At 35.7% G+C, this 14,613-nt stretch overlaps 2 protein-coding genes and 1 pseudogene across 4 annotated transcripts in view; 2 read left to right on the top strand and 1 right to left on the bottom strand.

Moving 5' to 3' along the window:
* On the top strand, positions 1,286-3,885 carry LOC104705570 (annotated as a pseudogene).
* LOC104705571 (repressor of RNA polymerase III transcription MAF1 homolog) lies at positions 3,839-6,446 on the bottom strand. 3 transcript variants are annotated; one of them, XM_010421591.2, is made up of 11 exons: positions 6,344-6,446; positions 5,898-5,965; positions 5,700-5,770; positions 5,546-5,595; positions 5,362-5,435; positions 5,209-5,271; positions 4,797-4,884; positions 4,586-4,648; positions 4,423-4,502; positions 4,238-4,309; positions 3,839-4,147 (listed from the first exon to the last, which is right to left on the bottom strand). In XM_010421591.2, the coding sequence occupies exons 2-11, from the start codon at positions 5,927-5,929 to the stop codon at positions 4,066-4,068; spliced, it is 675 nt and encodes a 224-aa protein (XP_010419893.1). In that variant the 5' UTR covers positions 5,930-5,965; positions 6,344-6,446; the 3' UTR covers positions 3,839-4,065. The 3 variants fall into 3 exon arrangements, with proteins under 3 accessions (XP_010419893.1, XP_010419894.1, XP_010419892.1); XM_010421592.2 differs by lacking the exon at positions 6,344-6,446 and adding an exon at positions 6,230-6,333; XM_010421590.2 differs by lacking the exon at positions 6,344-6,446 and adding an exon at positions 6,121-6,218.
* The window catches only part of LOC104705572, an 8,841-nt gene continuing 6,945 nt past the window's right edge, over positions 12,718-14,613 (top strand). Inside the window, exons 1-3 of the mRNA XM_010421595.2 lie at positions 12,718-13,940; positions 14,108-14,158; positions 14,335-14,407. Of these exons, the coding sequence (XP_010419897.1) occupies positions 13,084-13,940; positions 14,108-14,158; positions 14,335-14,407 (981 nt within the window). The 5' untranslated portion in view covers positions 12,718-13,083. The remainder of the gene's footprint in view (positions 13,941-14,107; positions 14,159-14,334; positions 14,408-14,613) is intronic.

Consider the following 14,613-nt stretch of genomic DNA (forward strand, 5'->3'; position numbering starts at 1 on the left):
TGGTTTCAATAGCTCTTTATCTCTACTTTAGCTATTTGTCCATTAGCATTCAAGCTTGTTATTTCTTCTATTGTAGTTTCACCCGGATGTTATACCCTTGTTTAAACAACATACCGTGGTTTTCATTTCTCCTATATAAGTTAGTTGGTCGCATCATGCTCTCGCTAAAAGAGAATACCAAAAATCTTGTAACTTAATTTAATTGAGTGTTTGTTGACAAAAAAAAAAAAAAGGTTTTGTCAGAGCTCTTAGACCAAACAAAGAGAGATTATTATTATTGAATTCATGATTTAGTTTGAAAATATTGGTTGGTCTTTTGTGAATATCTAAGTGTCTGGTATTGACTTCACTAATTTCTTGATAATCATTAATAAGTTAATGTTGATTATAACAATTGAGTTAGGTTTGTAGTCAATCAAAGTATCCGATCAAGGTATAAAGGATATGATTCAAATGGGCTCCAATGAAATCAAAGCACAGCTTTGAGAGTATATTAGCATTTGGTCGTATCATTCCAAGAGGCTATCACATCTTCACCTCATTAATATTAAGAAGCCATAATGATTACGAATAGAATCAATAAACAAATACTGAACTACCAGATTCAGCTAAACAAATTCGAAACAGAGTTAACTAATTCGAAAGAACATGACTCATTAATTTCGACAAGGACATATCAGAATATGTTTGTAAAACATTATATCTACTAAATTTTGACATTGCTAGAAAGCAATTCAATCGGCTAAGCAGAGAGAGAGAACTAATCACCAAAACAAGATAAAAATTTGTAGAAACAAATAAGATAAAAAAAATAAAGTAGATTGAAGAATCGGAGCATCAGTTTTAAAAAGCTCGAATTATATAATCCGCATGGTTAATCGGAGAGCACGTTGTAATGCAAAATATTCATCATCTGATCCGATTCCTTCAACCAATTTTCATAAAACCATTTTTTTTTCCTTCAAAAAAAAAAAAAAAGACAAAACCTAACCACATACTCTAGCAATCCTAGAAATCGAGAAATCATAACTACGAAAAAACGAATCAATGAAAAAGTATGAAGCAGAAGACCTAACAAGAGAATGATTCTGTGTAGAGTCTTTAAGGCTACCAAAACCAAAGCTGTCTTTTATAGGTGAAGAAGACTCGGAGAAACCCTAGTTTCAGTTTAGTTATCCTATTAGGGCCACGTTTGTCACTTGGGCCGGCCCATGTCTCATTAATGTTTTGATTGACTTGAAAAAAAAAAACACCAAATCGGTTTTGTCCAGAATTCGATCTCAGCTGGGATAAATCGGTTTTGAATTAACCGGATTAGACACATACATCTCCTCTCTCTCCGCTCGCAAATTCGCATGATCAGGAGGTTCTGTAGAGCAATCCATGTTTCAGAGAGTCGCAGATTGATCCAATGCAATCTCATTCGACAGTGTGGGTTATCTGTTCAAGCATTGGATTTGGATTCGGTAATCCCAGGCGTAGATTCCCATGCTTACGGCTCAATGCTCCGTCGCTGCATTCAGAGAAACGATCATATCTCAGCAAAGGCTATTCATTGCGATGTATTGAAGAAAGGAAGCTGCTTGGATCTTTTCGCTACAAACATTCTATTAAACGCTTACGTGAAAGCCGGATTTGACAGAGATGCGTTGAAGCTGTTCGACGAAATTCCTGAGAAGAACAATGTCTCGTATGTTACCCTCGTTCAAGGATACGCGTGTGAAGATCCCGTTGGTTTGTATTGCAGGTTGCATCGAGAGTGTCATGAGCTCAACCCACACGTGTTCACTTCCTTCTTGAAGTGCTTTGTCAGTTTGGATAAAGCTGAGATTTGTTGGTGGTTGCATTCTCCTATCGTTAAGCTTGGTTTTGATTCCAATGCTTTTGTTGGAGCTGCGCTTATCAATGCTTACTCTGTCTGTGGTTCTGTTGATAGTGCAAGAAGTGTTTTTGAGGGGATTTTGTGTAAAGACATTGTTGTGTGGGCAGGTATTGTGTCTTGCTATGTAGAGAATGGGTATTTCGAGGATTCTCTTGAGCTGCTTTCTTGTATGGGGATGGCTGGTTTCATGCCCAACAACTACACCTTTGATACGGCGCTTAAGGCGAGTATCGGGCTTGGTGCGTTTGATTTCGCCAAGGGTGTTCATGGACGGATTCTAAAAACTTGCTATGAGTTGGATCCTCGTGTGGGTGTTGGTTTGCTTCAGTTGTATACACAACTCGGAGACATGTCTGGTGCTTTTAAAGTGTTCAATGAGATGCCAAAGAATGATGTGATACCTTGGAGTTTTATGATTGCTCGGTTTTGTCAAAACGGTTTTTGCAGCGAGGCGGTTGATCTTTTTATTCGAATGAGAGAAGATTTTGTTGTCCCTAACGAGTTTACTTTGAGCAGTATTTTGAATGGATGTGCCATCGGGAAGTGTTCTGGCTTAGGTGAACAACTTCATGGTCTTGTGGTCAAAGCTGGCTTTGATTTTGATGTCTATGTCTCAAATGCTCTCATTGATGTATATGCCAAATGTGAGAAAATGGATAGCGCTGTTAAGTTATTTGCTGAGTTATCAAGTAAAAATGAGGTAAGCTGGAACACAGTCATTGTCGGGTATGAGAATCTAGGCGAAGGAGGAAAAGCGTTAAGCATGTTTTGTGAAGCGCTTAGAAATCAGGTGTCAGTAACTGAGGTAACCTTCTCAAGTGCTCTTGGAGCTTGTGCTTCTTTGGCGAGCATGGAGCTCGGTGTTCAAGTTCATGGATGGCGATAAAAACCAATAATGCCGAAAAAGTTGCAGTGAGTAACTCATTGATAGACATGTATGCAAAATGTGGTGATATCAAAGTCGCACAATCTGTGTTCAATGAGATGGAAACAATAGATGTAGCTTCATGGAATACATTGATCTCAGGCTATTCCACACATGGACTGGGTGGACAGGCATTGGAAATCTTCGACATTATGAAGGATAGTGATTGCAAGCCAAATGGGTTAACATTTCTCAGTGTTCTTTCTGGATGCAGCAATGCAGGATTAATAGATCAAGATCAAGACTGTTTTGAGTCAATGGTTCGTGATCATGGTATTGAACCATGTTTGGAACATTATACTTGTATGGTTAGGCTTTTGGGAAGATCAGGGCAGCTTGACAAAGCAATGAAGCTGATTGAAGGGATTCCATATGAGCCTAGTGTTATGATCTGGAGAGCATTGCTTAGCGCCTCGATGAATCAGAACAATGAAGAGGTTGCAAGGAGATCGGCAGAGGAAATACTAAAGATCAATCCAAAGGACGAGGCAACATATGTTCTATTATCAAACATGTACGCAGGTGTAAAACAATGGGCAAACGTAGCTTCCATTAGGAAAAGCATGAAGGAAAAGGGTGTAAAGAAGGAACCGGGTTTAAGTTGGATAGAACATCAAGGAGATGTGCATTTCTTCAGTGTGGGATTAACAGATCATCCGGATATGAAGCTCATAAATGGAATGCTGGAATGGCTTAACTTGAAAGCAACACGAGCCGGTTATGTTCCTGATCGGAATGCGGTCCTGCTTGATATGAACGATGAAGAAAAGGATAAGAGATTGTGGGTTCACAGCGAGAGGTTGGCTTTGGCATATGGGCTTGTTCGAATGCCATCATCAAGAAATCGCATATTGATCATTAAGAATCTACGGATATGTTCGGATTGCCACAATGCTATGAAAGTTTTATCAGGTATCGTGCAGCGAGATCTTGTTATCCGAGATATGAACAGATTCCATCATTTTCATGATGGAGTCTGCTCTTGCGGTGACCACTGGTGAATGGAAGCAGACACGTACATAAACACAATATCTCAACACTTTGTCTCTTCAATGGAATTTAAGTACATTGGATTACACAAGGACTGATAAGATTTTTCACATGACACTGTAAAGAGTATTAGTCAGGTCAACTACACAGATAAAGGAAAGCAAAGAGCTTAACCATTGACTTAGACTCATACAAGCCTAGAGACTAGATACCACATATAGATACAGGTTTTCTACAGAATATGCAACTCAGCATATCGATACAGAGATCACATATCCATGTCGTCAAAGATCTCTTCATCTTCTCCATACGGAGGACTGTCAGCGAGAAATGCATCACTTGCCAGGTTACTGCAACAAATAGTTTTCGAGTTGGAAAGACTTTTAAAGAAGAAGACAGTGAAAGAGAAAGGCAACTTGGTAGGATTACAATCATCTAACCTCGTGCAGCAGAAACGAAAACCTGCAACACGCTTCAGTTTTCGGTTGTAGAATAAGAAACAGAAAGACCATCTGGATTTGACCCAAAAGAAACAAAGGATGAGGAAGCAGCCTTTTAGATGACAGTCAGGCAATATAGAACGTCTAAATAAGTGAATAGAAAAAGGAATGTTGCTGTAACTCACATTGCTCCTTCCTCGAGGAAAGGATCAGCATTAGGATTTGGGTTGTAAACATATATCTCACATTCAGCTAGTTTTACGACCTGTATCATTCACATATGTATAATTTACTTCTTTTTCATTACTCTTGCCCTTTTTCTAAAGTTCCTTATTACAGGGAACTTACCTCATCAAGAGCCTTGTAGATTACCTCAAGCAGGGAACCATCCTCATTCCTCTCAGCCCATTCCTATCAGCAGATATGATGATAATACGTATTATATACGCATGTGTACATAAAATCTCAATCGACTTGGATCACTGAAGAAGGTCAAAGTGATTCTCCCTCGCAAAAACAAGCCTTTTTAGAAGTTCCATCAAACAGAAACTTGGAATACCTTAGAAGCTTCAGACATATAGTTGTTAAAAATCTGCTTAAACGTGTCCCAGCTTTCCTCCGAAAAAAACTGATGTGCTTTGACAGCGCTGGAAACCAAAAAAAAAAAATAGAGAAACAATGCGATAGTGACAAGAGTTATATAACATAGGTGTATTTTATTATCATGTTCAATCAGACACTTCACTTCAGACAACTGGTTAAGTTATAGATTTTTGGGAAATGGAGAGAATCGAACTCTCAACTCCTACAGTTCTATGAACCGTTCGTCAAACCTTCTGACAACACTCCCACACAGATTTTAAAGTGGGGGATTATATAGCGGGTTGCCATGTCGCCCAAGAAGCTGACAATGACATTACCCATAATCCCCCCCGTTTCAAAAAAAAAGTTTACAACACAAAAAAATTTACCTGAAATCGTAGTCTGGATACATCTGATAGAGTATAAGAACCAAGTAGATCAAAGCTTTTCGACTGGAATAAGCAACAAAATATAAACATAAGACAGATCTATATCATAAACATATGGTTTAAAAAAACTCTGTAACTAGAAGATTTTATTACCTTGACCTGCTTAACAAGAGATCAACGGGTGAAGAAGAGTCAGTGTCAGAAGATTTCCCAAGATAATCGAGCATCTGAGTTCAAATGAACCGGAAACAACAAAACAACATTCCAATGATTGAAGTCCCAAGATTACAACCACTAAATTCAGATGTAAGAATAGCTTCATAGAGTATCAAACTACCTCATTCTCCAAACTAAGAGACAATCTTTTATCAGTTCCTGCATGTTTGCCTATCAAAGAAAAAGAAAAAGAAAAAAACATCAAATTATTTTACTTGTAAACCCACAGGAATAATTGACCCTGAGAGTAAGAAGAACACAAACAGGTGGCTTACATGAATAAGCTTCCAGACAACCTTTGATAGTTCTTTCCCCGAGATTTAGTTCACCCATAAAAACATTCAAACTGGATTGCAAAGGTGTTTAAAAAATTGAATCTCATAGTTCATAACAACAACAACAACAACAACAACAACAAAAAAAAAACAAAGCAATAACTCCATTTGACCCAATTTATATAGAAGAAGTGTAACCTGTCAAGGTTAGTGTACTCCAAGAACTTCATGATAGCGGCAAAATCTTCCAGAAAGATGCGATAAACCTAAGATATATATTTTTTATAACAAAAAAAAACATATCATCTAAACAGGTCAGATTATGCAAAAATTTATTACAGATCTCTCAGAACATAAACAACAAGGTTTGAAATTAGCATTTCAAATTACAGGAAAAGAGCATAATAGGAAAGAATCAGACCATAGCAGCATAATCACCAAACTCAATCCGAAACCCTAAAATTCAACTAAAAACTGTACAATACGAAATTGAAATGAAGAGAAAAAAAAAAACGGAATCTTAAAACTACCAAAATTGAGATTCCATAACCGTAAAATGTTTGAGAATAAGCGGCAATAGAATTTGTGTAATTCGAAATCCCTCTAAACTCGAGAGAATGGCAAAAAAAAAAAAAAAAGAGTACCTGAAAATATTTTTAATGTTTCGCGGAAATTGCTCCGCTTGTGGTTATCATTGTTGTAGGGAAACTATTAGGATCTCGCACGTGCCAAAAGATGCGGATATGCTTTAGTGTCTATAATGGACAGCGAAGCGCCTGATTCGCGAAGATCTGAACTGTGTGCCGTTGTTTAATGCTTTCTCATGGGTCGCCGTTCGATTTTGGGTCTTAAGATTGCGTGCTGTTTTTATGATATTCCATGGGCCGTCCACGTTGATATTGAATAGCTGTCACGGGATGCATGAGATTTCATGTTGCTAGTCGAAATGAGTTTATTATTATTTTTTTTTATAATCCAAACAGGACGGCATTACATGATGGCCTCAATTTAGGTGGACGACTATTTTAACGTGTGAATAAACCATATAATATACATTTTGTAAGTGTTTCTTTTGTAAGCAAATAAGACGAATTAGGTTTCATTTTAGGAACTTCGCAGAAGAAAAAAAAAAGATAAAAGGAGCAAAATAATATCGCCCCCAGACATCTCTGAAGATAACCATTTGTGAGTACTGTAAATGAATATGAATAATGGATAAGTGGATTATAAAAATTTATAAAAGAAACACTTACAAAGGCTTTTTAACCACTGTGAATAACATATTTATTTTCTTATTTCTTTATCCATGGTTGACTCACTGAACATATCTTCGTAAACGGATTTTAGAAAGGCTATTCACTTGGGTTGGAATATATATATATATGCGTGTCTATTTCACACAATAATATTTGTATAACCCGTATCATAAGATTAACAAGAACACATATCCCAACATAATTAAGGCTTATCCATAATTTGTTTCTCATCATAGTCATCAATCTTTTTTCTTACTCTTGTATTTCCATGTATTGACTGTGAGTGAATGGTTACACCTTGTGGAGTACAGTGTAGTGAATGGGCCAAAATTTACACTCCAACTCTTGCTAATTTGCACTATCTGGTTTCACCAAAATTTATCACCCAGCTTTAATTCTGGCCTTTTAATCGTGTGATCCTGAACTTATAATTCCGGGTCCGATAGCTAATAAACGGGAAAAGTGTGAGCCCATGTTTCAGCCGAAACCAATATTTACCACCTCGAAGAAAGGCTGACATATTTTAAATTTTCAAAATAATAGTGTATAATCCTTAACATTTTCGTGGAGTAAAAATAAAATAAAAATAACCTGAACTGGAAAAGCAAGTAATGAAGCACATTTAAAAATAGGATGGAAGTGGCAGATGGTCATGATTGCAATTCTGGATGGACACTCTCTGTGTTATAGGCTCCATGCGAAGTCAGCATCCGACGAATTATAATTTTAGCTTATGGTTTTCTGTCTTACTTCTTTTCTTGTCTTTTTATGTCTTCCAAATATTCTCTCTGTAGTATATACTTATATAACATAATACAGTATATATAAGACATATCTATCATAGGGTAAGTCATTAATGTAAAAAAAATTGGGCGGCATCCAATAATATGCAAACCATGAATAATGATAACTGGACCAAATGTAATGAATTATGTACAATTATGTGTAGCCATCTAAAATATAAACATGAAAAATATATGTTGTTGACAAAACGAAATGATAGTACTATATATAAATAGAGAGGTGTGATATCAATGTTGCATTTTTGCTAATGAATCTCATTTTCAACAATAATTTACCATTGGAGTGGAGGGTTAGGTAAAGGAGCCACTCAGGTAACAGCCCTAGCTGCAATATCTATTTGGAAGTCACAATTCATGGTTCAATCCGGCTTTATTTTCTGTTTTTGTTATCTCTTCTTCATAAGTTATATGTATGAATTTGTGTTTTGTATGAGCTTTAGTGCTTTACAATAAACTTTCGAGTCCATTTGAGTATGTGTAACCATTTTTATTCATGCAATTAATAGCAAAAACAAATTATATATGACATCTGTATTGCTTTTGATATTTTTTAGTTTTCATGGCGAAAATAGTTCATTCTTAACCTAGCTCGGCATGTCATTATTTGCATTTGTGTATGTAATTCAGGATAATATAATAACATGAGAAATTAAACTAGAAAATATTGCGATCAACTTTAATCAATGTCAGAGAATGAATACCTAGTTTAGTGGAGTATATGTATTTTATTTTTATTTTTATATGAAAATAGAAAGAGATGAGAATCCCGCGTGGGCCGCAACTTGAAAACATGAAAAATACTTGGAATCAAAGAGAAGTAAGTTGATACAGAAATTTGGTTTGACCATTGAACGAGAGAGTTGATAATATTCTATGTATGCACATGTATCGGTGTATCTATGCAGTTAAATTTTATAAAGTAGAATATTCGTTAAGACGTTAAGAGGAAAGAGGTGGTTGTAAATAAAGGGGACATGCAATGCAGAAAGAGAGAGAAAGTTATGTTTCTTTTACAACATTGGAATGATAACTCTTCCACTCAACTTCACTATATGCCTCAAAATTTACTTGTCCCAATAAGCCTGCCTAAAGGCACCTTTCTTCCCAATATGCATGTCCAAATTTATACACAAAACAACAAATATTCGCATAAGACATATGATGATCAAGCGATACTGTTACATGTACTATATATATCTTCTTCTTTTTCAAAAAAATGAACTACAACACAAGCAAAAAGCAAGCTATAACATTTTTGCTTTCTTTTCAATACAATTTTCAAGTTTGTTCTATTCCAATTTTCTTATCAGATATGAATCTAAGTCCGCTCCAATAAATGATGATAATTTTTTCGATTATTTAGTAACATGTTAATGTTAGCGGTAAAATTAAACCAGTCTCTTTTGTGATTTGGACTAATACAATTTTGTCACTAGAAACTCCATCTCTAGAAATGGATCACCGTGCCGCAAAGTTCTCAACATGAAATGAAAGAAATTCTTCCATTTATGCAGTTTTTATCTCAAAGTATAATTTCACAAGTTTGACAAGAAATCAATATATATTTCAGGTCATTTAATTTAAACCATTAACTCCGCAACTCATATTATACTCTGAGTTTAGCACACAAACATCATTAGACGCAAACCATCTTCCAACCTTAATTCATTAGCTAGGCCTAAATGTACAAACGATCGATCACATAGCCAACCCTTTTCGTCATTTCTATTTTCAGTAATTATCTTGGAAATAAACAAGAAAAAGACCAATCAATCTTTCCTTTAATTAGTTTTATATCTGAGACTTTGTCATTACCCATAATTGGCGCCATTCATAATATTTTTGTTAGTACGTATAGCTGTTTATATATGAGTCCATTAGTGTATTAGACACTTTTTGAAAAGTAACTAGAAAAGTAGGCAGTTTTTGTTAGAAATTTGAAGAGATACTTTTTTACTTTTGTGAGATAGAGAGTTTGTGAGAATATAATACTACTTAAAAGGCAAGTAGAATAGATAACTCATCTATGTAGAATTAAATGGCATTAGTCACGTTGACAACAACAAATTGAACAAACCATACGAAAGGGAAAGAGTAATTGTTTGTGTACCTAAGCTCAAACAATGTTACATAATTCTATTTCTGGTGCATCGTTCGTTAATAGTAACAAGAGTAAGATATTATAAATTTTTACAACTTTTTGTTTTGAAAGACAAAAGGGATACAGCTTTTTTTTGTTTGTGTGGTTTGATTCAAAGGCTAAGTCATTTCATGCCCCATGCAATGTCACCAGAGGCCACGCCTCTCAACCTTTTCACTTGCCCTTTTCCACCAAAAGCTGACTCTCTCCCTCTCTATGCATGTATATATCTGTCCTCTTGATGTAATACACTGTTCTTTATTGACCATGCACTAATGTTGATATCTAAAGAGTAACTTGAAGAAAAAAGTTTCTTATAAGGAATGCTGGAATGTGCATACGTACTGGCAACAATGGAAATATTCAAAATTGATTGAGGTGGAAAAGACTGTTAAGTGTTTATGCCATACTGTAATGACTCTTTAAAAAAAATCGACTAGAAAATTAGGTTAAGAATAGTGAGTGTTTGTTCTAGTTTGACTGATTCCTTGATGAAGATTTAAGTAGATAAACGAACTAGGATTAATGCTTCTGATCAATTAAAAGTTAAAACCAATGTGAGTGAGATAGAAACCATAGTGGACCAGAAAAATGTTTAAAGTTCATCCATTTATCACGCTATCCATATTCGAGAGCATCCGTTTATTATCCATCTTTTAAGTATTAATTTTCACGTTTTGTTAAGCCCAGAGTCAAAGCTTTAGATATTCGAGAACCAACCTAGCTAGCTAGCTACTCGACCATTTTAACACATATTTGAGATGATACGTGACGCAGCACCTTGCTCCACAATTCCTACGTCTCCACCTCGTATTAGCCATCAAATTTTGAGCTATCCAACCAGAGAGCCACAAAATAATAAATGATAAGATGTCCTGAAGTACATATATAAGATCTTCAGAATGAGCCGAATTCTTCAGTTTGCTTTTGTCTTAGCTTCAATAGTTTAGAGACTCCTGATTTAAGAGAGTGTCTCGAACACTAGGCCAATTCTAGCCACTTAGTTCAACAATGTTACGTTGCACTATCAAGAAGAGTTAATTTCGAGCAGATTAGGATAAACTTATGCTCTCTAATTTTTATTAGAAAACGTACTAGCTTAATTAAGATTGTTGGGGAGCACATGGTTCTTAGTAGAAGTACAATTCGTTGAGAAACAATATCTCTCAAAGCATCATAAGTCTGAATGTTTTGCTGTATGATCTCGGGAAATGAGCTTTTAACCCAAAACATCATCATTTTCGGTGCATGCCAAACTCCCTTCAGCGTCTTTTTTATTAGCATTGTTTAAAACCAGTGACTTAAAATATTCCTAGTTTTCAGTTAGGAATAATTAACTCTTATTCTTGGGATTATTAAACACTTCATATCTAAATAATTGAAATTTGACAGGTCTAATGTCATCATGCCTCGCACTCCACTCGTCTCGTTTTCTGGCTTTACTGATAATCCCAGCTTTTTATTTAATTTTAACACCAGAAGGGCAGAACTATAAAAAAAAACATACTATATTTAAAAAGGGCAAGTTCTTTATCTGTTTAAAGACTATAACTAAAGACCATACACATTAGCAAAAACAAAAATTTGAACTTAAGAAAATAATTATAAAGAAAAAAAACTTAACATGCTTATTATAATTTGACTCGGTCATCATATATATTGACTATTTTCCTCGTTAAATATATACTAGAAAATAAGAAAAAAATGACCATGAAACAATCTTTAAATCACAAAATAACCATCTAATATTTATTATTGGGTATCGCATATTTTTTTTAAGTCATCCTTCTTCAACTTCTCTTACTGAACCACGTACGTCAAATGAGACAAAGTTTTTGAACAGAAGAAGGAAATTCGAAGTTATAAAAATGGTGTCGAGCAAGTATATATATATGCAGTAGTGTACGTTAGAATGTAATATGGTGTACATGTGTGTGTTTCTCTCATGACTTACGCTAGATAAATATAATATCTAGCGATTCAGTATTATCTTGTTCTAATCTCCCTTTGGAGCGATTCCAGTGGAATCTCTAGAAATTCTAGAATCATTGAAATGATATTGTTAGAGTGATTTTTTTATACTCTTATATGCTTACCAATATTCACGATACGTGGAGAAGTTACATCGTAAGTACGTATTCCGAAAAGTAGACGGCAGAAACTCTTAGCCCTCCTCGGAGTGACTAATTAATATGTGGCTAACCCTGCGCGGTTTGTTACGTAAAACAGAGTTTATAAAATCCAGCGGGCATGGTTTCAAACTTTCAAAGTCGTCACACATTTCATGTATTATAACAGACTGTCTCTTATCTAACATTATGAAAAACCGGCTCAACATTTCATGTTTAACGTTTTCACGTTAATCCAAACTAGAGTACACAGACAATCCCGGCTTTTTATCGCATCCATAAACGCACAATGTATATATATATATATATATATTTGTAAAATTGATTTTTTTCCATCATCGAAAATTATTTTTATATAATTTTGTCACATTGATTTCATTTATTTAGTTATTTATGATGATTCAGTCATAGTTAGCCGTTATATAGATATCACATAATTCAGAAATCCCGATAATTAACCTGCGATTATCTCGAATCTTCCTATTTTTGTTTAAGGCCGTGTATATGTGGATGTGGTGACGAAAAAAAAAAGTAAATACGTTTGTGTGTGTATATGACATAATATACGAAAACATATATGTACCGGATTGACCGCATAAAAAGCTTTTCGCATAGCGTAGTGCCCATTACTTTGTATAATTGCAAGATTGACCTTTCTCTCTCTCTCTCTCTTGGTTTTTTAGTCTCTCTCCTTTTTTTCTCTCTGCAAAATTTTTCATTTCACCACAAGATTCCAAACAAAAGAGAATTGATAGAAAGTGAGATTTGCAAAATATATTCTATCCCATCTCCCCCTTGTTCTCTCCTATCATTTAAACACATATACTCTAGCTCTTTCTCTCTCTCTCTCCCTCTCTTTGCTCGCTCTATCTAACTAGCGCCATGACTTCTTTTGTCTCCGACCACGCCTCCTCGTGTTCTCGATCTCTGGTCTCTATCTAAGTAACCCTAATTTTATCTTCTCTCCTCCGTCTCCCCTGATGTTGAGATCATCAAGAACGCTTTCTCTCGCTTCTCCCCGGCTTTCTTTGGCTTTTCCGGTCACCGGATTCTGCCATGGTTTCTGCTGCTGAATCCTCTTCCTCCTCGTCAACGCTTCTTCTTCCATGTGCGTTTGCCAACAGTTTTGCTTTTATGAGGTTATTACAAAAAGCTCATCATTTCTCTGCCGTCTCTGAGGACGACGACAACAACAAAGACATTCGCTTAGGATCCGATCATCAAGCAAAAGATAATAATCACCACCAAGTTTGTAGGAGAGATTGTAGTTTCATGGCCGATCAAGAAGAGCCGAGGAGTACTACTTCTAGGTTAAGCTCCAAGGATGACGACCATGACAACAATAGCAATAACAACAATAATAATAATAACGACAACAACAACAGCGAAGCCGAAGATCATGAGATGAGACAACAAGGGTGGCTCCGGCTAAGCGTAGGCCACGAGGATGACGTTAAACCGGATCTTGACCATCGGCAGCAACATCAAACCGGTCCAACGGCTAGGAGAGACTCTTTTCTTGAGCTTAACCTTTTCTCTGGCGGTTCAAATAGAGGAGAAGAAGTTGGTCTTCCATTATCATCTCTCTTTCATCATCATCATCAGCATCAGTCCGGAGGGATGATGATTAATCCATTAATGTTCCCAACCAGGCCTGAAGAGATGATTGGTCCTTGGGCGGCTGCGTTTAGAACGCCTTTTGTCCCACAAAACCTAACTCATCCATCAGCATCATCTGCTTCTTTGATGATGCCATTGATGGGACCGTACTTTGGTCGCTCCAGTTTTCAGCCGCAGTTATTAGGAAATAATCGAGATGTGGTGGCTGGTCCAAGCTCGAGTTTTCGAGTCATTGATCCTCCCAGACGACCCCATTCCGGCATTTGGTTTCTCCTTCAAGCTTCTCAAAACCAGTAAGTGCTTAATTTTCAACTTTATAAGGACTATGTTATGTATGGTCCAGGAATTGGATTTTCAAGATTCCTATCCTTGTTTTTAATCATCATATATAAGGTCTTCTCAAATTATTATATTTTCAAAACATTAAAGTTTCTGTATTTTTCTTTGGTGAACGTTTTAGGACAGTAGAACCATTCTTGCCTCAGATACCAAAGAGCTATTTGAGAATCAAGTAAGTACTTATCGTTTATTAGATTCTAAAATTCTCGTTACTTTTTTTTTTTTGATGCAATTCTCGTTATTGATTCAACCAGCTAGCTAATTAATATTAAGAACTAAGACATAAAACGACGTTAATTATAACAAAAGCTTATTGCTAATTAATTTTGATGTTTCCGGATTTGGTAGGGACGGGAAGATGACTGTTCGACTGTTGATGAAATATTTGGTGAATAAGTTGCGATTGGAGCACGAATCCCAGGTTTTTTTTTTAGTCTCATCCCATCTCTTTTAATTTATTGTTCTAGATTCCATGTACACGTTGCTTGCCGTAACTACAATCTCCTTAGCTTTAAAAAGAAAATTTTTAAACGCTACATAAATACCTTCTTTTTTTTTTGTCAAAATTACATAAATACCTTTTAAGCATTAAAAATGATGAAAAATAGTACGATAAAACAGAAACAT

Source organism: Camelina sativa, chromosome 8 (genome assembly GCF_000633955.1).
Source record: "Camelina sativa cultivar DH55 chromosome 8, Cs, whole genome shotgun sequence".
Classification (NCBI taxonomy): Eukaryota; Viridiplantae; Streptophyta; class Magnoliopsida; order Brassicales; family Brassicaceae; genus Camelina; species Camelina sativa.